At 39.8% G+C, this 22464-nt stretch overlaps 1 protein-coding gene across 1 annotated transcript; it reads right to left on the bottom strand.

The window, feature by feature from the left end:
- Positions 1–721: 721 nt before the first annotated feature.
- Positions 722–1417, bottom strand: LOC100801450 (60S ribosomal protein L39). The gene is made up of 3 exons (XM_003533828.5): positions 1292–1417; positions 1093–1196; positions 722–973 (listed from the first exon to the last, which is right to left on the bottom strand). Exons 1-3 carry the CDS (start codon positions 1292–1294, stop codon positions 925–927), a joined length of 156 nt encoding a protein of 51 aa, XP_003533876.1. The 5' UTR covers positions 1295–1417; the 3' UTR covers positions 722–924.
- Between the last annotated feature and the right edge of the window lie 21047 nt (positions 1418–22464).

Genomic DNA, 22464 nt, shown 5'->3' with positions numbered 1-22464 from the left:
AGTAGTTATGCAATTCAATTCCACTGGCAAAATCTCACAATACGTACAATTACTATGCAATTGTAATTTCCAGCAGCTACTCTTAACATATATTCACCCTGTTGCTTCAGCAACGTTATAAAAAATCAGAATAACACCTTTCATATTTCGTTGAATTAGGTTTTCAACAAAGGCAATAATATAGCAGCTTCTGCTCCATAGAGAGATATGACGAATCATAATAGGACCAGTATTTTGTATGCAACGATGGCAGTTAAATTTGCATTATACAAATGCAATCATGCACATTTTTTCACATGTCACCTCTCCAACCAACCAAGAACATCTTCAATAGAGTACTTGTATGAATTGTTTAACTTTAAGCAAAATTACTTAAATTTATTCCCAATGAAGCATATGACATGGAGTTATTTAATTGCCAAGCATCACTTAACAACATTATATCATAAAAACATATTTTCAAGTATTGTAGGACCCACAAAATTAATTTAAGCATTCACTTTAGCAATCTTAACATTGGAGTGAATTTTTATTTAAAATGCTTAAATCTGTATAGAATAGCAAGGCCCATAAAATTATGATAAGTCATTCATATAAGCAACTATGCATTGTAATACTCTAACTATCATCAAGCAGTAGAGAACAACACCATTCAACATTCCTACGAAATTGGGTTTGCAAACTTGAAGGAAAAAGAAAGAAAAATAAAAATCTAAGGCAGTAAATAAAAACTACCATCTCAGTCTCAGATTAATATCCAAAAAAAGTACAAAAACAAAATAGAGATATGGAAACGCTCAACAATGATCCCTCTGTGTGACCACATGACCAAAAGCTAAAACCTTTCCAGTTTACACATTGCTAGTAACATTCTAGAATAACAAAAACAATATAAAAATCTCGAGTCGGAGGTTGACATGGACCTTAAAATCCGAGCTTGGTGCGGCGCCAGTGCCTGCGCTTAGCATTGTACCTGACGAAATATAGATAAAAATCAAAAGAACTAAATGAGGCAGAGGCAAAATTTGCAAAACGCAGCGTTTGGTAGAAGTTTGTAGAACGAGCTATAACAAAAATTAGGGTAGTCGGAACCTGATAGTGTTGTCGGTTCTCATGCGGATCCAATAAGGGATGGGTCTGTTCTGCCTCATCTTCTTCGCGAGCTTCTTCTTGATTCTGAACGTCTTGTGGGAAGGCTACACAAACATCAACAAGCCACGTGTCACAGTGGAACGGAGAATAATTCCGATGATAAGCATAGACGGTGAAAGGAGTGGAGAATCTTTCTTACCATTTTCGCCGCCGATTGTTGAACACGCCGCAGGAGACGAGCAAGTTGAATAGCTATTCAATGAAACCCTGATTCAACCCTTTTAGAGAGACGGTTATTTGATTATTGGGCCGGGTTCTGCTCTTCCTTTTGGGTCTTGTTGGCCCATCGAACCTGGGAAATATTGAGCCCGTTATTTAGTGCTTAAAATTGCGGGGAGCAACTATTGGCACTACCTTTGTGTGAAATTCCCCTTTTATCCACTCATCAAATCCTTACAACCCTCAGACTTCCCTTCCCCAAAATCCCGCGTCACTCCATCGCTGTCCTCAAGCACCGTCGCGCGACCCCCCTCTAACCAAATCAAGACCATTGACATGCCACCTAGCCTAAAAGATCCAAAACCACCTTGCGACTTTCACCTCTTTTTGACCCCGACCCAACCCAGATCCAAGTCGCAACCCCCACCTTGATCCAGAACCATCACGCCTCCATCATGCCACGCTAGCATCATTCTCCATATTGAGATCCGCGCCACCCCGTCAAGATATTAGTGTTTGTGTTGTTTTGTTTGTTGTGAGTGTTTGTGTTGTTGCGTTGTGGTCTATAGGGAAAGGGGAAGGGGCTGTGTGTTAGAAAATACAGATTAGTAGTACAAACAGAAACAAATCACTTATCGAAATATGCCATTGTGTCGTGGAAACCATTGCATTGAAAGTGAAATTCGGCTAGACCACGGTGCAAATCTGAAATTCTGATTGCTCCCCAAGGTTAACAAAATGACCCTATGAACACGTGCACTTGTGGCCTTAAGCTATGAAAAGCACAAATGAATTTCCAAAATTATAAATCAGAAACCTAGAAAAGAGGGGAAAACATAGCTGTCAAATATAAAAGAGAAGAGAAGAGAATTTACATGTCTTTCGTAACTCCTCAAAACCCTTTTTTTTATAGAATGTATGATCTGAATTGTTGAACGAAGCACTTTTAATGGCCATGCACACACATTGGGTACTCGTGAGTGCTTTAGAAAGACAACTCAAGTCTTTCATTGAAAGCGATCCTCCTTCACACTCACGTAGGTGAATCCACAAGTACATCTCAAAAGCACCATCACAAAGAGCTATGAAAACATTAAGAGCTCAAGAATGATTAACCTCAAGATATGGTATGCACCATACTTTTCTCAACACAAGGGCTTAAACCCTATCTCTCTTGATGTTACAAGGACTAATTTTCTTGTCAAACCTTTAGTGAGAGGGTTCACTAAGTTCCTTTCAGATCTTACAAACTCCAAGGAGATCACACCATTCTTCAACAATTCCTTAACTAAATTGTGTCTAATGTGTATGTTTCTCCTCTTTCCATTATATACATTATTCATGGCAATTCCAATTGTTGTCTGTGAATCACAATGAAGAGAAACTAGTATAGATCATCTCTTCCACAATGGAACATCTACCAACAAGTTCCTTAACTACTTAGCTTCTTGTCTTGCTAAATTAAGACCAATGAATTCAGATTCCATGGTTGAACGTGTTATACAAGTTTGTATGTGTAGAATCAAATAACACAAAAAGGGGGGTTGAATTGTGTTTTTTTTATTTAACTTTAAAACTTTTTCTAAAGCTGAAAGCACGTTTATCATCTGATGCAGATATACCTTAAAACAAATAAAGAAGGTTTTGAGAAAGACATTATCAAGCAATGAGAAAAAAAATTTCTTGATAGATCAAAACAAGATATAAGATCTAAAAATAAATTTCAACCCTTTATCAGTTAACACAAAGATAATCAATAAGGAAAGCACACAAGAAATTATACTGGTTCGTCTCTACCCTAAGACTACATCGAGATCTTGGCAACCCACCAAGTTTTCACTAATTATTAGACACTGGGCAACCTAGACATTTCTTAAGGTTTTGATGAAAACAAAGATATAAACTTGTGTTAACCATTTTGTTACATGTAAGTCAACAAATTTGATGATTGGAAGCAACACCAAGTGAGACTTATCTATTAGTGGATTACCTCATCTACTAGAAGTAGGAAGTACTCGTCCAGTCCATCCAAACACTTATTGGAATATGCATTTTATTTGAATTATCCATTTATGCCAGTTTATATGATTTTGCATTAAAAGAAATATAATTGCAAATCAATCTTATATTTCCTTTTATAAGTCTAACGACACTATTGAGTTATAAATGACAAATACTGAAAGTTCTTATCATATCAGACAAAAAACATGTAGTATTTGCCTATTCCAAGAAACAAGATCAACCTGTACAACAATCATATTATTCAATCCTGAAGATACTCTCCACAATTATGAGTCTCTCTCTACCTATAAATACGACATCAAGGATTGAAGAAAAACAACAAAGAACATGAACAAAAAAAGAAGAGAAAAGAAAAGTATTTGTTGAGAAACACACTTGGTTAAGAGAGTTCATCCTTTGTGATATACAAAGTACTTGTGACAAATTACAATATACAAAGATCCACAACTACAGAAGTGCAAAACAAATGTGTAACCCATTAGCTTTGATGTATGAAGGATCATAACAAGTAAAACGCAACAAGCTCAACTTGTTGACACATGAGTATGAACTCTTCACTATGGAAGAAGATGAAGATATACAGGCCATATTTGGATGTTTCCAAACTATTTCAAATGACTTACATTGCCTTAAAAAATTGATAATTGTGATAATATTGACAAATTTCTAAGAAGTTTATCTAGAAAGCGGAGACCGCAAGTGATAGCCTTGATAACTATGAAGAACCTAGACTCCATGTCCATTGAAAAGTTGTGTTGGAACCTTAAAGGTTCATGAATAGGAACTTCAACAAGATGAAGGATTCAAAAAGGGTAAATCCTTGGCTCTAACTGCACAAAAAGCAAAAGCATTTTCTACTTGCAAGGAATCTTCATCCTGACCCACGTCCATAAGCACATCCAAAGTTGTCAACATTGATACACCTTATGATGACGAGTCTAATGATGAAGGCTCAAATGAAGATGATTATTTAGCCTTCATCTCAAGGAAGATAAGGAACATATGGAAGGAAAGAAGTGGATCGGACTAGAAATGATCTAGGAAACCACATAGAGAAAGAAATGACAAGTAGAAAAGCTCCATCATGTGCTATGGGTGCAAGAAAACTGGACATTCTGAGTAAGAATTTCTAGATCTTGATAAATCAACTCACAAGAAAAGTACTTCAAACTAAAGGACAAGAAAGTACTAATGAGCACATGGGAAGAACTAGAAGACACGTCGTCTGATGAAGAAACAAAGGAAGAAGAAGAAGCCAACCTCTATCTGATGGTAGACACTGCATCAAAATGATCAGATTCAAAATCGGATGAAGAGGTAAATATAAACAACCTTGAAATTCTTCAATTAGCATATCATGAACTTATCTCCAACTCATCTGTTTTGTCCAAAGTTTATCAAAATTTGAGAAAGAACTTCAAAAGTTTTTCAAAAGATTATAAACAACTTCAAGGGAAACATGAAGAAAAAATAGAATATTCTTCATCAATTTCTACCCAATCATGTGATGACTTTGAAAGTCTAAAGTTAAAGACAACAAAACTTCAACTTGAGATTGAGGAAATTTGTAAAGAAAGATCTAGTATACTGGAAGACCTTCAGAAGTTGAAAAATCAACTAGAAGACTTACAAAATTAGTACACCACACTCAATAAACTTCATGATTACCTAAATGAGGAAAGGTGTAATCTATTGAAAGAATGTCCACAAGTCCATAAGAATAATGAAAACTTGAAGGAAAATAAACATAACTTATGGGTTGAATGTGAAGGATATAAGAAAAGCCTGAAATTCTCAAATGATAAACTTAAACAGTATGAGGCTATCCAAAAGCAACCTTAAGATGTTGTTACACTTCATCAAGAGATTGAATTTCTAAGAGAAACCCTATCCTAATTTGTTGGAAGCACTGAGAAACTTAACAAAATGTTAAGATGCAGCAAATGCCAACAAACAAATATGGAAATGGATATAAAGGAAAGAAGTATGTTCATGATGAAGAAACCATGTTATTTATGTGGAAAGGTTGGACACCTGACATCTAAGTGTAGACATCTACCAAAGACTGGATCGTCCAATGCTTTAAGAACTAACAACAAAGGACCTAAGAAAATTTGGGTACCTAATTAGAAAATAATTTATGTTGCAGATATATTCAACCACAAAAAGAACACATCAATCATGGTACCTGGATAGTGGTTGCTTACGTCACAGGACATCAGAAAAGTATATGTTCAATGCTTGACTCCTATGCATGGTGGAATAGTCACTTTCGAAGGAAATTAGAAGGGAAAGATAGCAAGAGTAGGAAAGATAAGTATTGATCCCTATCCTCCCATTGATAATGTACTTTTTGTTAAAGGGCTTAAACATAATTTGCTTAGCATAAGTCAATTATGTGATAGTGGACTTGATGTTTCCTTTAGCAAAGATGGGTGTGTTGCCCAACACAAAAATGGGACCTAACTCTTCATTATTAAGAGGAAAAAGCTTTATAAGATTAATCTCAATGAACTATTGTCGCAACCTACCCTTCGGCGGGAGGGCGATGCGGGGCTCATGGGTGCGTCTTCCAAGGGAGGAAAACGCGTGGAGTCGCCACCAATGTTTATTCGAGGAAAAGGTCGGCAAAACCGAAACGTGTGGTCTACGAACTTTAAGTGTGAAAGGTTCGGGAGTTATTTTTACGCACGGGGAAGGTATTAGCACCCCACGCGTCCGTCACAAGGGACGACAACCTCTAATCGAGTATGCAAGACATGACTTCAAAATTATGTATTTTTCCCTTTTTATGTTATTTTAGCTTTTTATGGGCTTTTTTGTATTTTTTATTTTTTTGTGGTCGACAAGGGTGTTTCCCTCACTTCTACGTATCATCAATTGCGGTGAGGAAATCAGACTTACATAGTTCTTTCAGAACTAAATGTTGGTTAAGTTGTTTTTATCCTTTTTCGCAAGATTGATTTTAACCGAACAAAAGTCGTTTAAGGCGTTGGACCATTAAACGATCTTTTGATTCTTTTGAAAGGATACATTAAAGCATTTTGGACCATTAACGATCTCTTGATTGTGAAAGAAGAGAAATGTTAAGGCATTGGACCATTAACGATCTCTTGTTTTTTTTAAAACAGGTGGTCGACAAAAGCGGGGTTTTTGCTCTTACGTATCCTCGATTTGTGGTGAGGAACTCAGACCTACGTAGTTCTTATGAAAAGCGGTAAAGTTATGTGTTGATTTTATGCTTTTGAACAGTCCATGTTAACCGATAAAAGCAAAGAGGACCATTTAAGGCGTTGGACCTTAAAACGGCTTTAAGTGACTTTTGCGGACAAAGCTTGGTTTGTGAGTTGATTTTAACCTTAGTTTCACTTTGGTTATTAATCAATTCATTTGAGGAAACTTTCAAAGAAAAAGTGTCTGATTGATTTTTTGATTATTTTTTTCAAAGATATTTTGATTATTTTATTATTATTTTGCTTTTCGATTTAACTGAGGTTACAGTGCGAACAATCGGTTATATTTTATTTTAGCAGTGATCAAACGAGATTACAACACAAATGATCTGTTGAAATTCATTTTATCAATTATTAGACGAGATAACGACTTAAATAAATGGTTAAAAGCTCATTAAAAGAGGAAGAAAAGAAAACCGAAAGTGAACGAAATGAAGATGAAAGCCAACAAAATAAGAAATGAATTGAAAGTCTCAGATTCAAAAACTTACGGGTTGAAGACCGAAGAATGCACGAAGAACAGACGAAGAACAGCGAAGAACGACGGAAAATTTTCACGGAATTGCTCACGGAAACAACTTGGAAGAGTTACAGAAGTACCTCGTCTTGGATTTTCTTCACGGAATCACTTTTTTTTCACTAAAAACAACTGAAATACATGGCATAGGGGTCAGGGGCCCTTTTACTTAGCATCTTTGCCCTTATTTATAGCCAAAATGGGGAGGAGGTTGTCGCCAAGCTTGAGTTTCCTAATGCACCCCCCATATTGCTAAGTTCACCCCCCATATTGCCCAGGCTTCCTCAGGAAGTTTCTTGCGAGCCCAAGCTTTTACGGAAAAGTTACAGAAGCATTGTGGAAGCATATTGGACTTGATTTTCTTCTTTTTTTCTCTCCCCTTTCACCAATCTTAAGTGATATATTCATACTCAGGGTTTCAGAAATGTTACAGAAGCATTACGAAAGTCTCGAATGCTATTTTTCAACAAAATGGGGGAGGTGGTTGCCGCCCAGCTCGCCCAGGCGAGCTAGGTTGTTTCCACCTGAAGCAAGAAAAAGTCCAGAATCTTCTAGATGGGCCCAGATTTGAAAATTGCTATTTACACCCTCACTTTGATAAGTTCATCCCCGTTTTTGTGTTTTTTGGTTGTTTTCTTTCCGAAACCTCACGAAACTTTACGGATTCCACGGCGATGGGTTTTAAGCATTCTGAAGCGATCAAAAATGGTCCCCGAACGAAATTAGGGTATGACAACTATCAAATCAAAATGTAACATGTCTATTATCCATCAATGGAGATCATTACGTATGTGAAAAATGTCAAATTTACCGTATTTTTATATGCATTTTGTGATGTTTATTTGACATTTTAGTTAACTTTAAGCCTTGTTTTGAATTAAATTAGCTTTAAATTCAGTTTTTACTTTGTCTTAAGTAGAAATTTATGTTTTAGTTATTTTTAATGATTTTTTTTATAGTTGTTAAGCAAAAACAGGTCATTCTAGCAAGAGCTCCAGAAGTCCAAAATCAGCAAAAAGTTCTGGAAGGAAAAATTGCAAAAATTGAAGATAAAATCTAGGAAAATCAAGAATAAGATATTTTTCAAGAATAAAACAACTGAAGAAGAAGATAATTACTTGAATTAATTGGAGATATTATTTGTTTGTAGTTTCTTATGATCATCTCCTTAATTAAACTCAACTACAATTCTATAAATAAGAGGCTAGGCATTCATTGTAACATTGTAAAAGTCCTGAGCAGTTCTTAGAATTATATTTTAGACTTTCACCTACTAAATGTCTCCATTATTCCATTAGACACTCTAGGATTCATTGTATTATTTTTATGAGTGCAATTCCTTCAACCTAGGAGAGGAAAGGATGAACCTTGTTTCACTTTAATTCTATCAATTCAATACTTCATCTTGAGTCCTTTGAGGTCTTCTTTAAATTCTGTAAAAGGGTTCAAAATGAAAAGGGAATATGCATTACTTCAATAAGAAGGGATCATGGTGAAAAGTTTGAAAATGAGAGCTTTCATCTATTTTGTGAAGAGAATGAAATTCTTCATAACTTCTCTACTGCTAGAAAACCTTAATGAAATGGTGTTGTTGAGAGAAAGAATAGATCATTGCAAGAAATGACCAGAACCATGTTCAATGGAAACTCTACACCTAAACACTTCAAGGCTGAAGCAACGAATACTGCTTATTATTTACAAAACACAATTTATATAAGACTCATTCTAAAAAGATCTCCTTGAGAACGATAGAAAGGACAAAATCACAACATTTGATATTTCCATCCTTTTGGATGTCAGTGTTTCATTCTTAACACTAAAGATAGCTTGGGAAAGTTTGACTTTAAGTGTGCTAATGGAACATTACTTGGGTACTCTAAAATATCCAAGGCATACAAAGTTTACAACTCCAAGACCTTAGTCGTGGAAGAAGTTATTCCTGTAAGATTTAATAACACAAAGCCTAATACAAAAATGTCAGAGCTTGATGAATCTTTTGCAGATTTAAGACTGAATGAAGACATTGGACCATTGGTAGAACAATCTACAGGAACGAATGTGTCTGATCAAGTAACAGGACAACCTCAAGAACAAAGAGAACCAATTGGACAAATTCTAAGCAAGAACCATCTAGAGAGTCAAATCATTGGAGACCCCTCAACCAAAGTCCAAACAAGAGGATCTCTTAGACAACAAGGTTTCATAACTCTCATTTTAGAAGTGGAAACCAAGCATATTAATGATGCTATGGAAGATAAGAACTGGGTAAAATCCATGCAAGAGGAACTAGAAAAATTCAAGAAAAATGATATTTGGAAGCTTGTAGAGAGTCAAATTCTAAGCAAGAACCATCTAGAGAGTCAAATCATTGGAGACCCCTCAACCAAAGTCCAAACAAGAGGATCTCTTAGACAACAAGGTTTCATAACTCTCATTTTAGAAGTGGAAACCAAGCATATTAATGATGCTATGGAAGATAAGAACTGGGTAAAAGCCATGCAAGAGGAACTAGAAAAATTCAAGAAAAATGATATTTGGAAGCTTGTAGAACTACCACAAGAAAAGAAAGTAGTGAGAGCTAAATGGGTGTTTAGAAACAAGTTGGATGAGTGATCGAGGTCGTACCCGAATCAAATAAACATTAAAATGCAGTAACTAGGAAGTGATCCTAGGTCATTTCCCAACGAGCAATGATAGACCAAATGTTCATAACAGATAGTAGGAAATAGTAACAAATTCGGGGGGGAGGGGGGTTCTTTGCTTTTGTAAATTAAACAGCGAGTAAAATTGAATTAGAAAATATCAGAATTAAAATACGTTGCTTCCCCTTGATTCACAAGCAAGTCTCTTATCCTAGGTTGCGAGAATTTATCCTTTATCAGTTCAACCACTTAATCCAACCCTAAATTAAATTACTAAGCAAAATTTAACATAAGGCATTCATTATGTGATTAAGCAACACATACAGAAATTACTCATAAATGATCATTAAGCATGAACATAAATTAAGCGCAGAGACAATTAATCAAGCACTAAGCATGCATGAATTAATAGCAACAAATTCAGAGTAATTAGTGAAGAGGAAAAACTGAACAGAATTTAACAATAATGATAGAACCTCAAAGAGAACTGTGTTTGATCCTCAAGAGAAAACAACGCTGGGGACTTAGCCTTCCATTAATCAATAGAGAACGAAATTATAGATTGAAGAACAAAATTTTATTGCTAAAATGAAAAGTCAGAACTTGAATTGCAAAAACGAAAAAAAAGGAGAAAGAGAAGAGAGAGAGCTAAACTAGAACCTTGGTGCTATTATAAAGTTTTCCAGCCCCAAAGCTTACAAATCTGTTTTAAATCCAAGCCCATAAATAAAATCAAATAAAATCTATATAAGATAAGATTTTGTAGAATAAAATAGTCTGCCCTCTTCAAGTCCAAGCCCAATTCTGGATTCAAGCCCAATGCTTCATTAATTCCTGAAATTAGATTAAAAACATCAATTTAGCTTAATGGGCCCAAATAATAAAACTACCTAATTAATTTGACAATTAAGACTAATCAGTACTTAAAATGGTGCAAAAAGGGTTATGAAATAGGAGAAAATAATGGCACATCAAAAACCCCCCATACTTAGCCTTTTGCACTCCTGGGCAAAATGAAATAAAGAACAAAATCCAAGGATATCAAAGAGAGACAAACAAAAACATTTACATATTCCTCAATGAACATCAAGGAATGAAAGGAATGGGTAACATCTAACATGAAGAGATCCAAAGAGTCAAGGCATTCGTGAAAATCATCCAAGCAACCCAATCATGGCAAAATAGTAAATCAGCTCAAGAATGAAAAGTGATAAAGCCTCACAAGATATACACTCTATCTCTTAAGTGTCTAGGCTACTATTAACCCTCAAAGCACCCATGAAAACCAACACCACATAAACTTGGCAAGATTCTACAATTGACAATCAACCCATAAACACAAGCACATGAGGATCAAAAGGTCTTTTAGGGTTGTAATGGGGCCAAGGACAAGGTAGGGAAAAATATGGAATAAGTTGCTAAATCCCAAAGGAATAGAGGAGCAATGGGGAATAAGTGGAAATTAAGCACAAGTAATAAACCCAAACCCTCTAATATCAACAAAATCAACCAAGGCTCCCAAATCAAGTCCTCATAACAAAACCTCATTTATTCAACTTCACTTCTTTTCTTCTTCTCTTTTTTCTTGAACAGTACGAATTTGCAGAATTTGCAGCAATTGAATTTTTTTTTCATTTTCATTTTTTTTAAACAGTGCGAATTTGAAGATTAAAGCAAGAACTAGGCAATATATATATACATCAAGCATGGCAAAAATAAAACATTAAGCATGGCCAAAAATCATATCTTCCAATGAAACATACCCCCCCCTCCCCCCCCCACACACACTTATTCCCAAAACAATTCCAAAACTCCAAAATTCCATAAGGGTAAGGTGATATCATGGTTTTTCACTTAAGGCTTGTAATGAGCTTCAAAACAAAGAAAGGGGAACATAGGCTCAAAGGGGCTATCAAAGGAATTAATTCAAGGTAAGTCCATTTGGCTGGAAGCTTGTCATACCCTAATTTCGTCCGGGGACCTTTGCTTGATGACATGCGACCTTTCTTTGGTCCTTGTGAGGTGCTTGGCACCCATCATTAGGCAATTTGTGAAATTCCAGGACATGCCGGAAAACCAAAAAAATATTGATGCACAATCCGTAAGTTTCCGTGACATACCGGAAATCAAATGGAAGCATCGTTGCATAATTAAGTGAGATTTCGTAACATTCCGTAAGTCAAAAAGGGGATGATTATGTAATCCGCAAGGTTCTGTAACATTACGGAAAGAAAACAAGTATCGTTACGAAGTTCGTAAGTTTCCGTAACTTTACGAAAAAAAGAATCACCAAAAAAAGCAGAGGGAGGTGTACTTAGTAAAAATGGGGGTGCAAATAGCACCCAGGCCCACTTGGGCCCTCCAGAATATTCCTCCAGAAGGCTGTTGCTTCTGGAGGAAGCAACCTGGCTCGCCTGGGCAAGTTGGGCGGCAAGCACCTCCCATATTTTGCTATAAATAGGGGAGGAAGTGAAGAAGAAAAGGGTTCAGCCCCTTAGGCACTTCTCTCTCTTTTGAATTTGCTTGGAAAAATTGTTTCCGTGAAGAAAATCTAAGCCGAGGCGCTTCCGAAACGTTTCCGTAACGTTTTCCGTGAAGAATTTCGCAAAGGTTTCAACCGTTCTTCGACGTTCTTCATTTGTTCTTCGATCTTCAACGGGTAAGTACCTCGAACCAAGCTTTTCGATTCATTCTATGTACCCGTGGTGGTCCACATTGTGTTTTGTGTATTTTTATTCTCATTCCATTTACTTTTTATACCCCCTTTTGACGTGCTTAAGCCATTTTACTTAAGTCATTTCTCGCTTAACTTAAAAATAAAATAAATTTCCACCGAACGTTTGAATTGTATTATCCGTTAACTTCGGTTAAAATAAATTCCGACCGTTCGGTCGTGCCGTAATCACGTTGGAAATCAAAAAGAGGTAAAAAATAATATAATAATCAAAAAAATCTTTTAGTAAAATAAAGCGGAAAATCAATCGGACGTTTTCTCTTTGGGATTTCTCATTCTTAACCGAATTGACTAATAACTAAAGTGAAACTAAGGCTAAAATCAACTCGCCTAGTCAAGCTCGTCCATAAAAATAGGTTTTTGAAGTTTGTCATTTCAATTTCTTACTAAGTAAAATGGATCATTTTTAAGGTCCAACACCTTAAAATGATCACCTCTTAAGTAAAAAAGAATCACTTGATAAGAAAGAACTACGTAGGTCTGATTTCCTCATCGCAATTGATGATACGTAGGAGCAAAAGCCCTGCTTTTGTCGACCACCCCAAGAGATCGTTAATGGTCCAACGCCTTAACGTTTCTCTCCTTTCAAAATCAAAAGACCGTTTAATGGTCCAACACCTTAAATGACCTTTTGTTCAAAAAAAACATATTTTTGCAAAAAAAGACAAAAACAACTTAACCAAACACTTTGTTCCAAAAGAACTACGTAGGTCTGATTTCCTCATCGCAATTGAGGAATACGTAGGAGCAAAGGGAAACACCCTTGTCGACCACAAAAAGAGAAAAATATAAAAAGGGTATAAAAGATATAAAGACATAAAAAGGGAACATAAAAATCAAAGTCACGTTCGCACATTCGATTAAAGGCTGTCGTCCCTTGGGACGGACGTGTGGGGTGCTAATACCTTCCCCGTGCGTAAATACAACTCCCGAACCTTTTACTTAAAAGTTCGTAGATCGCGTCTTTTCTGGTTTTTCCGACGTTTTCCTCAAATAAACGTTGGTGGCGACTCCGCGCGTATTCCTTTCGTGGAACACGCATCCCGCGAGTCTCGCGTCGCCCTCCCGCCGAAGGGTAGGTTGCGACAGTTGGCGACTCCACTGGGGACTGTTTTTAGAGAGTTAGGCCATTTAATCTTGTGCAATGTTTTACCGTGACTTACCCCTTTGTTGGTTTCCCTTCATTATGTTCTTGTGTATATAAACTCTTTATTGCTTTTAGTGCATTTTAAAATGTATGCATGAGGTAAATATTTATTCATTTGATGCACACAAACACCAACACTATTTGCACACACTGTGAGTGAAAAAGGGCCCTATACCCGGGTTCATGGGAACATAAGGAGTGGAGGTGAATCTGTGATCATGCTAGGTCTCCGACTTGCTTGATTACAGTGAACCCTCACCTAGAGCTTTTCTCTTTGAAAACTTATTGTTGCTAGTAGTCCCTACTGCTGCAATATGTTCTTCGAAGAGGATAATACCTCTAGAAACCATCAAGAAAGATATGACTACCTTGGGGGGTTATCGCTAAATGCCTAGTTAGTTCTCTCCCTTATAGGTCCCTTAAATAGGGGCACAGAGCAAACACGCTGCGTGCCATTTTTCACACTGCCAGGCATAAGTATCATATACCCTTTTGCTTATGTTCAGTGAATATTGTCATACTATGTACATTCCCGCATTGCGTCTTTTGCATATGCATCGCATATGGGTTCTGTCTTGATCCCCTCTGTAAACAAACCAACGGAGGGTCTGTGTCGCCTTCTTAAAAACGTATGTTAGGGCACTTTGCTACCCCTAGACGTTGTATCTAAGAAGGAGACAATTCCTCGGGCCCCCGTATTCGTAAATTGCATCTGTGTCATATGCATTTCTTCATGCATTCATCCATTCCACCCATGATAGATGTCGGAGTTTTGATTCGCACTAGATTTTATTTAACTTTAGTAAAACATGGGATCAAGTCAAAAGCCTTCGCTTAAAAAGAGGTTCTATCAAGTCAAAATCAAGAGCTTAGAGGTCACTAGTTTACGAGAGTTGGGGCAATTAATGGGTCAACTTCAACGGCAAGCCTTCCGCAAAGCCTATGGTAAGATTTGGGACCTAGCTAGGGTAGAAGTTTCCATGGAACCGATTTCATCCCTTTCCCAGTATTATGACCAGCCCCTAAGGTGCTTCACATTTGAGAACTTCCAGCTAGTGTCGACTGTGAAAGAGTTTGAAGAAATCCTGGGATGCCCACTGGGAGGAAGGAAGCCATATCTTTTCTCTGGGTTCTATCCCTCCACGACAAGAGTTGCCAAGGTAGTGAAAATCTCAACACAAGAGTTGGACCATGTAAAGCAAAACAGAAATGGAGTAGTCGGAGTACCAAGGAAGTGTTTGGAGGAAAGGGCAAAGGCCTTGGCAAAATCAAGGCGAATGGGCTTCTTTTATTGACATCTTGGCGCTTTTGATCTTTGGAGGTGTCCTCTTTCCAAATATGGAAGGGTTAGTGGACCTAGCAGCGATTGACGCTTTCCTCGCCTTTCATCATGGCAAGGAAAGCCCGGTCGTCGCCATTTTGGCCATGTATGACACGTTCGACCGGGGATGTGAAAAGAGCGACACAAGAATTGTTTGTTGTGCACTGGCTCTCTATGTGTGGCTGGTTTCACACCTTTTTCTCCAAGAAGGTAGGCCCGTCTATCCGCTACAAGGTCACCGCTCGTGCGTCGAAAAAGGAAAGGCGAATTGGGACCAACTCTTGGCTAGCATGGAGGGGTGTCTGTTAATTGGTTCCCTCGCTAGAAGGAAGGAAGAATCAGGATTCTATCTTCATGCGAAGGATGTCCCATGAGAGGAGTGCCATCAGACGAAAGCATCACGCCTTTCATCGCACGAGGTTTCAGTGACCACAATGCGAGGGTACTCCAAGGAGTTCGCAAGGCATGGGATGCGGCGTGAAGAAAGGACAGAGAGCTTAGGGGAAGCAGTAATGGGATCATCGGCGGCTATCATAAGTGGCTGAGAGTCCGAACACAAGGATTGGATTGGCTCCCAAATCTAAAGACTGTGAGAGACGATGAGGTTAAAGCTTCGGAAGAAAGTGATGAGGTACAAGCCCTAAAGGCAGAGCTTGAAAGAGCCCGGGTAGTTGAAGAGAAGTTCAAGTCCATAGCCATCAAAGTCTGAAAAGAGTATGATGAACTAAGGGACGTCAATATGGCCACAGCTGAAGCCTTGGAACGAAGAGGTGAAAGGAATCATCACGGGTCAAAGGCATGATCTTGAAGGACGAGCTAACGGCTTGCCTTAGGTCGAAAAGAAATTTGTCCCAACAGTTAAAGCGAGACTGAAGGGAATATGTGGGCCATCATCGATGAGTGCAAAGAGAAGCTAAATCTAGCGGCGACTCACGAGCAAAGGCTAGAGGATGAGTACGCCAAGATATCAGCAGAAAGGGAAGCAAGGGAAAGGGTAATTGATTCATTGCACCAAGAGGCAACAATGTGGACGGACCGATTTGCTCTTACTTTGAACAGGAGTCAAGAACTTCCCCGATTGCTAGCCAAGGCCAAAGCAGTGGCGGACACCTACTCCGCCCCCGAGGAGATCCACGGACTTCTCAGCTATTGTCAGCATATGATAGACTTAATGGACCATATGATTGGAAACCGCTAGGAAGTTTGTATTGTCGCTCAGATCTTGACTAGTTATAACTTTTTGAATAAAATGAGTTTATCCCACGTTTTTACTCCAAAAATCAGTGCGAATCAAGTCACTCCCGCATTTTATCCCTAGCATGCATTGTATGTTGGTCTCGTCCTTTGTCATGGGAAGCCGGAAGGTCCCTATCACCTTCTTAATTGTACACATGGGGCACTGCGCCCCCAAATGCGCAAGTAAGAAGAGATAATTTTCTGGGCTCTCGTGTCCGTAAAATGCGTTCATATCATGCATCGCATAAGCATCTCTTCATAACATCATAAACATATCGTTCCTGCATTTGTCCATTATCATATTCCAGCCTCACATTTTGCATGAGTCATGGCATCATCATGCATATGCGTTCAACAAACTTTTTAATCTGCAAAATTGCATACCATTTGTTTTCCTCTACAAAACAAAAACAAAAAAAAGGGGAAGCGTGAAACTTCACACTACATTCTTAGTTGCATGTGTTAGGCACCATGAGCCAACCATGTTGGGATCATAAACCCATTTCTAAAAAAAAAACACACAACAACAAAACAAAATAATTGAACATGGTACCTAATGCATGGTTAACTAGGAAATGGTGTTTCTTCGGGCATCTCAATTTCATAATTACATTTTCCGTGCATAAGCTTAAAGTATGCCCGAGTCATTCATCCCTATGAGATGTTGTTGAAGTATTGGCGATCAGAATTGCCATTCCTTGGATTATAGGGTTGAACCAAGCTCATGCTTTTACAAAAAGGTTCATCAAGTCAAGTTGAAATATGGAAGTAACCGTCTTGCAAAATTGGGGCAAAAGATGAATCGAGTCACATCACTGCTTCGTCTACTGCCAAACATATTTAGGATTGTTGATGTCCTTGTTACTTCCAGTTTCACCTTGACAAAGATGTCATGGACCATGTTGAAAATCTAAATTGATTCAACCTCATATCCTGCGTAAAAATTCACAATACTTCAACTGTACATCATTCACATACATCCATGCTTTTCATTGGTTGCATTGCTCATTACATTCTTTCCTTGAAAAATAAAATAAAATAAGATAAAATGAACTTAATCATTGTTATAAAAAAGAAAAGGACACGCTTTACGGTGTCCTTACCGAACTCGTGCTAGAGCTAGAGTAATGGGTGAAGCAGAGGAGGTGCAAGAGAAGATGAAGGCCGACATGGAGGCCATGAAAGAGCAAATGGCCACAATGATGGAGGCCATGATGAGCATGAAGAAGATAATGGAAGCCAATGCGGTTATAGTTGCCGCTACTAGCGCTGTCGCTAAGGTGAACCCGATACTCCCATCTGGCCTCAAGCAAATGAATCATCCAACCTCAAATATGGTAGGCAAAGATTTAGGAAGTACGGATGACCCCATGATGTGCAAATTCAAAACAAGCACGCCTTCCCACCATATGGCTTGCCTCCCAAACTATACACCACCCAATGTGGCGTACATTCCCAATGAAAATCTCAATAACTCTACTCCGATACTCATTGAGAACCAATAAACTCAAGCACATATCTCTCAAACCATGGGGGACACACATGGAATGCCCCACCACAATCTAGCCGACTTCGAGCCTTGCCTTGGATATGCCACTGAAGGGCAAGCAGTTGGTGGTATACCCCTGCAAAACACTTTGGAGGGCCCTCAGTGTCACCCACAACCACAACCCTCACATTCCACAGCGGTTAAAAACCTTCAAAGCTTTGAGGATTTGGTCTTTGCCAGTGAAAGGATCGATGTGGGTCTGAAAAAAGGCAAATTTAGTCATCCTGCTTGGACGAATGAGAAAACTGGGGCAAATGAAGAGGGTGAGAAAGAGGGAGAAACCCATGTTGTGACTGCCATTCCTATACGGCCAAGTTTCCCACCAACCCAAAAATGTCATTACTCAGCCAATAACAAACCTCCTTACCCACCACCCAGTTATCCACAAAGGCCATCCCTAAATCAACCACAAAGCCTGTCTACCGCACTTCCAATGACGAAGACCACCTTTAGCACAAACCAAAAAACACCAACAAAAAGGAATTTTGCAGCAAAAAGCCTGTAGAATTCACCCCAAATTCCGTTGTCATATGCTAAACTTGATCCCATATCCACTCAATAATTCAATGGTAGCCATAACCCCAACCAAGGTTCCCTCAAACCCCCATTTTTCTAAGGATACAACTCGAACGCAACATGTGCATATCGTGGAGGAGCCCTGGGGCATTCCATTGAGTACTGTATGACCCTCAAGTGTAAGGTGCAAGGTCTAATTGATGCGGGCTGGTTGAAATTTGAGGAGAATCGCGTGTAAACCCTGACATTGACAAGAGATGCCACACATGGGGCAATTTTGAAAGCTGTTATTAGATGTCTCTAATGACTCATCAGGATTTTCAAGTGCAAGCCATTGGTCAGTTTGCTCAAGCAACCTGCACTCCTGAGTTTGGACTTCCAAGACTGTTCAATCAGAGATTACTCGTCTTGCACGTTGGTGGGGTTGCCGTAAAACAACGAGTAAAGTTCAAAACAAATAAGTTCCAAAATAAAAAAAAGGGGTTCAAAAAGAAAAAAAAAGCATTTGATTGACTGTGTTTTCAAGACGTTCATGTGACCTCATTCCGGAAAGTTTGTCTTCTTAGAGAAGCGAGTTGTCAAGAATAGGATGTTGGACAAATGGCCTCAGTTACCTTAAGAAAAAGGGGGGTTGAATTAAGATGCAAAGACTATTCCTCAATTGAACTATCACTCTTTCTTTTTGGATTAACAATGCACCCTTAACATGAATTACTCAAAAGACAAATCAAAATAAACTTCTTTAAAGCAAAAGATAAATAGCAATAAAAGAAGTTTAAAGGAAGAGAGGAATGCAAACTTGATTTATACTGGTTCGGCCACTTCCCGCGCCTACGTCCAGTCCTCAAGAAACCCACTTGAGATTTTCCACTCTCTTTGTAAAGCTCCTTTTACAAAGTCTGAACCACACAGGGACAACCCTTCCCTTGTGTTCAAGAATCCTCTACAATAAGAGACTCTCAATCTCTTAATCCCTTTTCAGAAATAAGAAGAAGAAATCTCTCTTAAAAAGGGATAGATGGTACAATGAAGACCAATCAAAATTGCTTATTGAATATGCAAGTGGTTGACCAAGGAATCTTTTTGAGAGGATAAGACAGTTCAGTTCAGAAAAACTCTTAATCTTTTGAGAGGATAAACTTTGTGGGCAATGAAAACTCTCTTTAAATTCGTGCTTCCAAGCCACCTTTGATGCTCATTCATAAACCATTTGAATAGATGTGACTCTTGGAAATTATTTTCCGAAAATCCCCTCTGGTAATCGATTACAAGACTTGTGTAAGCGATTACAGGTTTTAAAAATTTGAATTAAAACATTTTCAACTGCTGGTAATCGATTACCAGAGAGCAAATCTCAATTTGAAATGATAGAATTCTTTGGTCAAACCTTTTGTTTCAATTTGGAAACTTCTTTCTAAAGATTCTAAGAGATCAAACTTGATCATATATCTTGATTTTCTTGGATTCTTTTCTTGAATAAAACTTAGAAGCACTTGATCCTTTAGCATCATCAAGACATCAAAACATCTTGCTTCTACATAGGAGTCATTTGACTTAATCCATCAACTGAAAGATCCTTCAACTATTTCTCGTCCTTGGAAAATTCTTTTGGCAAGAATCAACTGCTTCTTTCATTCTTCCTCACTATGAGGCTATGAAAACAAGACAACGATTGGTACCTCAAAGCCTTACACTGGGGCAATGAGGGGCATCGTGCATGAGCCTCAAGTGAACCTAGGGGCAGATTAGAAGTTCTCACCCAATAGGTTCCCTCCTACAAGGTCATGACGAATGACAACGATTGGTACCTCAAAGCCTTACACTGGGGCAATGAGGGGCACCGTGCATGAGCCTCAAGTGAACATAGGGGCCGATCAAAAGTTCTCACCCATCGATGTTTTCAACAAAAAAAGGGGGTAAACCCTAGGATTTCAATGGATTGATTAAACATCAAACGACTCCATTGCCGTCACTCCAAAATGGTCAAATGACTAAATCAAACAGAACACACACTCTGAGGGAGTTCTCGGAGAGATTTGCAAAAGATAGGATAAGGTTGCATGGACTATCACCTCTTTCAAAAGGACAGTCAATTTGTGTTTTCCAAAAAAAATCAAATCAAAATCAAAATCACAAAATAGGGAAAGAATGTCATGAACATTGTACAACTTTCCATTACATTGCATTGTTTCATATGAAGTCCGCATTTACCAAATTTCACGACAAAGGATGCATGCATCTGCATCCCTAAAAATCATGTTAACTGCATAGATTTCCTACATCTAATGTCCAAATCTTGTGGATTTGGGATGACCGGCCCTCTCGATGAGTCGATCTCTTGCTTTCTCATAAGGGTGGACCCTTGGGTACTTGTACCTATCACCATCAGAGGACTGCATGTCCTCACCTTCGTAGGGCTACACGCCCTCACCTTTAGAGGACCACACGTCCTCACCTTCAGAGGGCTACACGCCCTCGCCATCAGAGCACCACACGTCCTCACCTTCGTATGGCTACACGCCCTCACCTTTAGAGGACCACTAGTACCCTCACCTCCAGAGGACTACATGTCCTCGCCTTGAGAGGGCTACACGCCCTCACCTTGGGTACTAGTTACCCTCACCGTCAGAGGACTACACGTCCTCAGCATCAGAGGGCTGCACGCCCTCACTCCAGAGGACTACATGTCCTCGCCTTGAGAGGGCTACACGCCCTCACCTTGGGTACTAGTTACCCTCACCGTCAGAGGACTACACGTCCTCGCCTTGAGAGGACTACACGTCCTCACCATCAGAGGGCTGCACGCCCTCACCTTCAGAGGACTACATGTCCTCGCCTTGAGAGGGCTACACGTCCTCACCTTGGGTACTAGTTACCCTCACTGTCAGAGGGCTGCACGCCCTCACCTTGAAAGGACTACACGTCCTCGCCAACAGAGGGTTGCACGCCCTCACCTTGAGAGGACTACACGTCCTCGCCATCAGAGGGCTGCACGCCCTCACCTTCAGAGGGCTACACGCCCTCGCCATCAGAGAACTGCATGTCCTCACCTTCGTAGGGCTACACGCCCTCACCTTTAGAGGACTACACGTCCTCGCCAACAGAGGGCTGCACGCCCTCACCTTGAAAGGACTACACGTCCTCGCCAACAGAGGGTTGCACGCCCTCACCTTGAGAGGACTACATGTCCTCGCCATCAGAGGGCTGCACGCCCTCACCTTCAGAGGGCTACACGCCCTCGCCATCAGAGAACTGCATGTCCTCACCTTCGTAGGGCTACATGCCCTCACCTTTAGAGGACTACACGTCCTCGCCAACAGAGGGCTGCACGCCCTCACCTTGAAAGGACTACACGTCCTCGCCAACAGAGGGTTGCACGCCCTCACCTTGAGAGGACTACACGTCCTCGCCATCAGAGGGCTGCACGCCCTCACCTTCAGAGGGCTACACGCCCTCACCTTCAGAGGGCTACACGCCCTCGCCATCAGAGAACTGCATGTCCTCACCTTCGTAGCGCTACACGCCCTCACCTTTAGAGGACTACACGTCCTCGCCAACAGAGGGCTGCACGCCCTCACCTTGAAAGGACTACACATCCTCGCCAACAGAGGGTTGCACGCCCTCACCTTGAGAGGACTACACGTCCTCGCCATCAGAGGGCTACACACCCTCACCTTCAGAGGGCTACACGCCCTCGCCATCAGAGAACTGCATGTCCTCACCTTCGTAGGGCTACACGCCCTCACCTTTAGAGGACTACACGTCCTCGCCAACAGAGGGCTGCACGCCCTCACCTTGAAAGGACTACACGTCCTCGCCAACAGAGGGCTGCACGCCCTCACCTTGAGAGGACTACACGTCCTCGCCATCAGAGGGCTGCACGCCCTCACCTCCGGAGGACTACACATCCTCGCCTTGAGAGGGCTGCATGCCCTCACCTTCAGAGGGCTACGTGTCCTCATTTTCAGTGTGCTCCACATCCACACCTTAAGAGAATTTAAGGTCCTCTGCCCTTAAATGCTTAACCGAGAGTTGCACTCCCGGTTAAGGGACCAGTAGTTTCCTTTTAACGATTCCTGGGCCACCCCTTGATATTGGAGGAGGGCCAACTGTGCGAGCACAACCAAAGAGGGAGGCTATCACACAGCTACTATGCATAACGGGGCAAGATTTCACCCGTGCCGCTGCAAAGAGACGAGTGCGGATCATGCACACCAACATGACCACTCTTACACA

Source organism: Glycine max, chromosome 9, assembly GCF_000004515.6.
Source record: "Glycine max cultivar Williams 82 chromosome 9, Glycine_max_v4.0, whole genome shotgun sequence".
Lineage (NCBI taxonomy): Eukaryota > Viridiplantae > Streptophyta > Magnoliopsida > Fabales > Fabaceae > Glycine > Glycine max.
This window is presented reverse-complemented; position numbering and strand designations above follow the sequence as displayed.

Bases quoted from the DNA above. Each gene is read 5' to 3' on its own strand.
- LOC100801450 (XM_003533828.5), bottom strand. The intron at 974-1,092 runs GTTCCGACTACC...ATATTTCGTCAG, and splicing joins AGAACCGACAACACTATCAG to GTACAATGCTAAGCGCAGGC.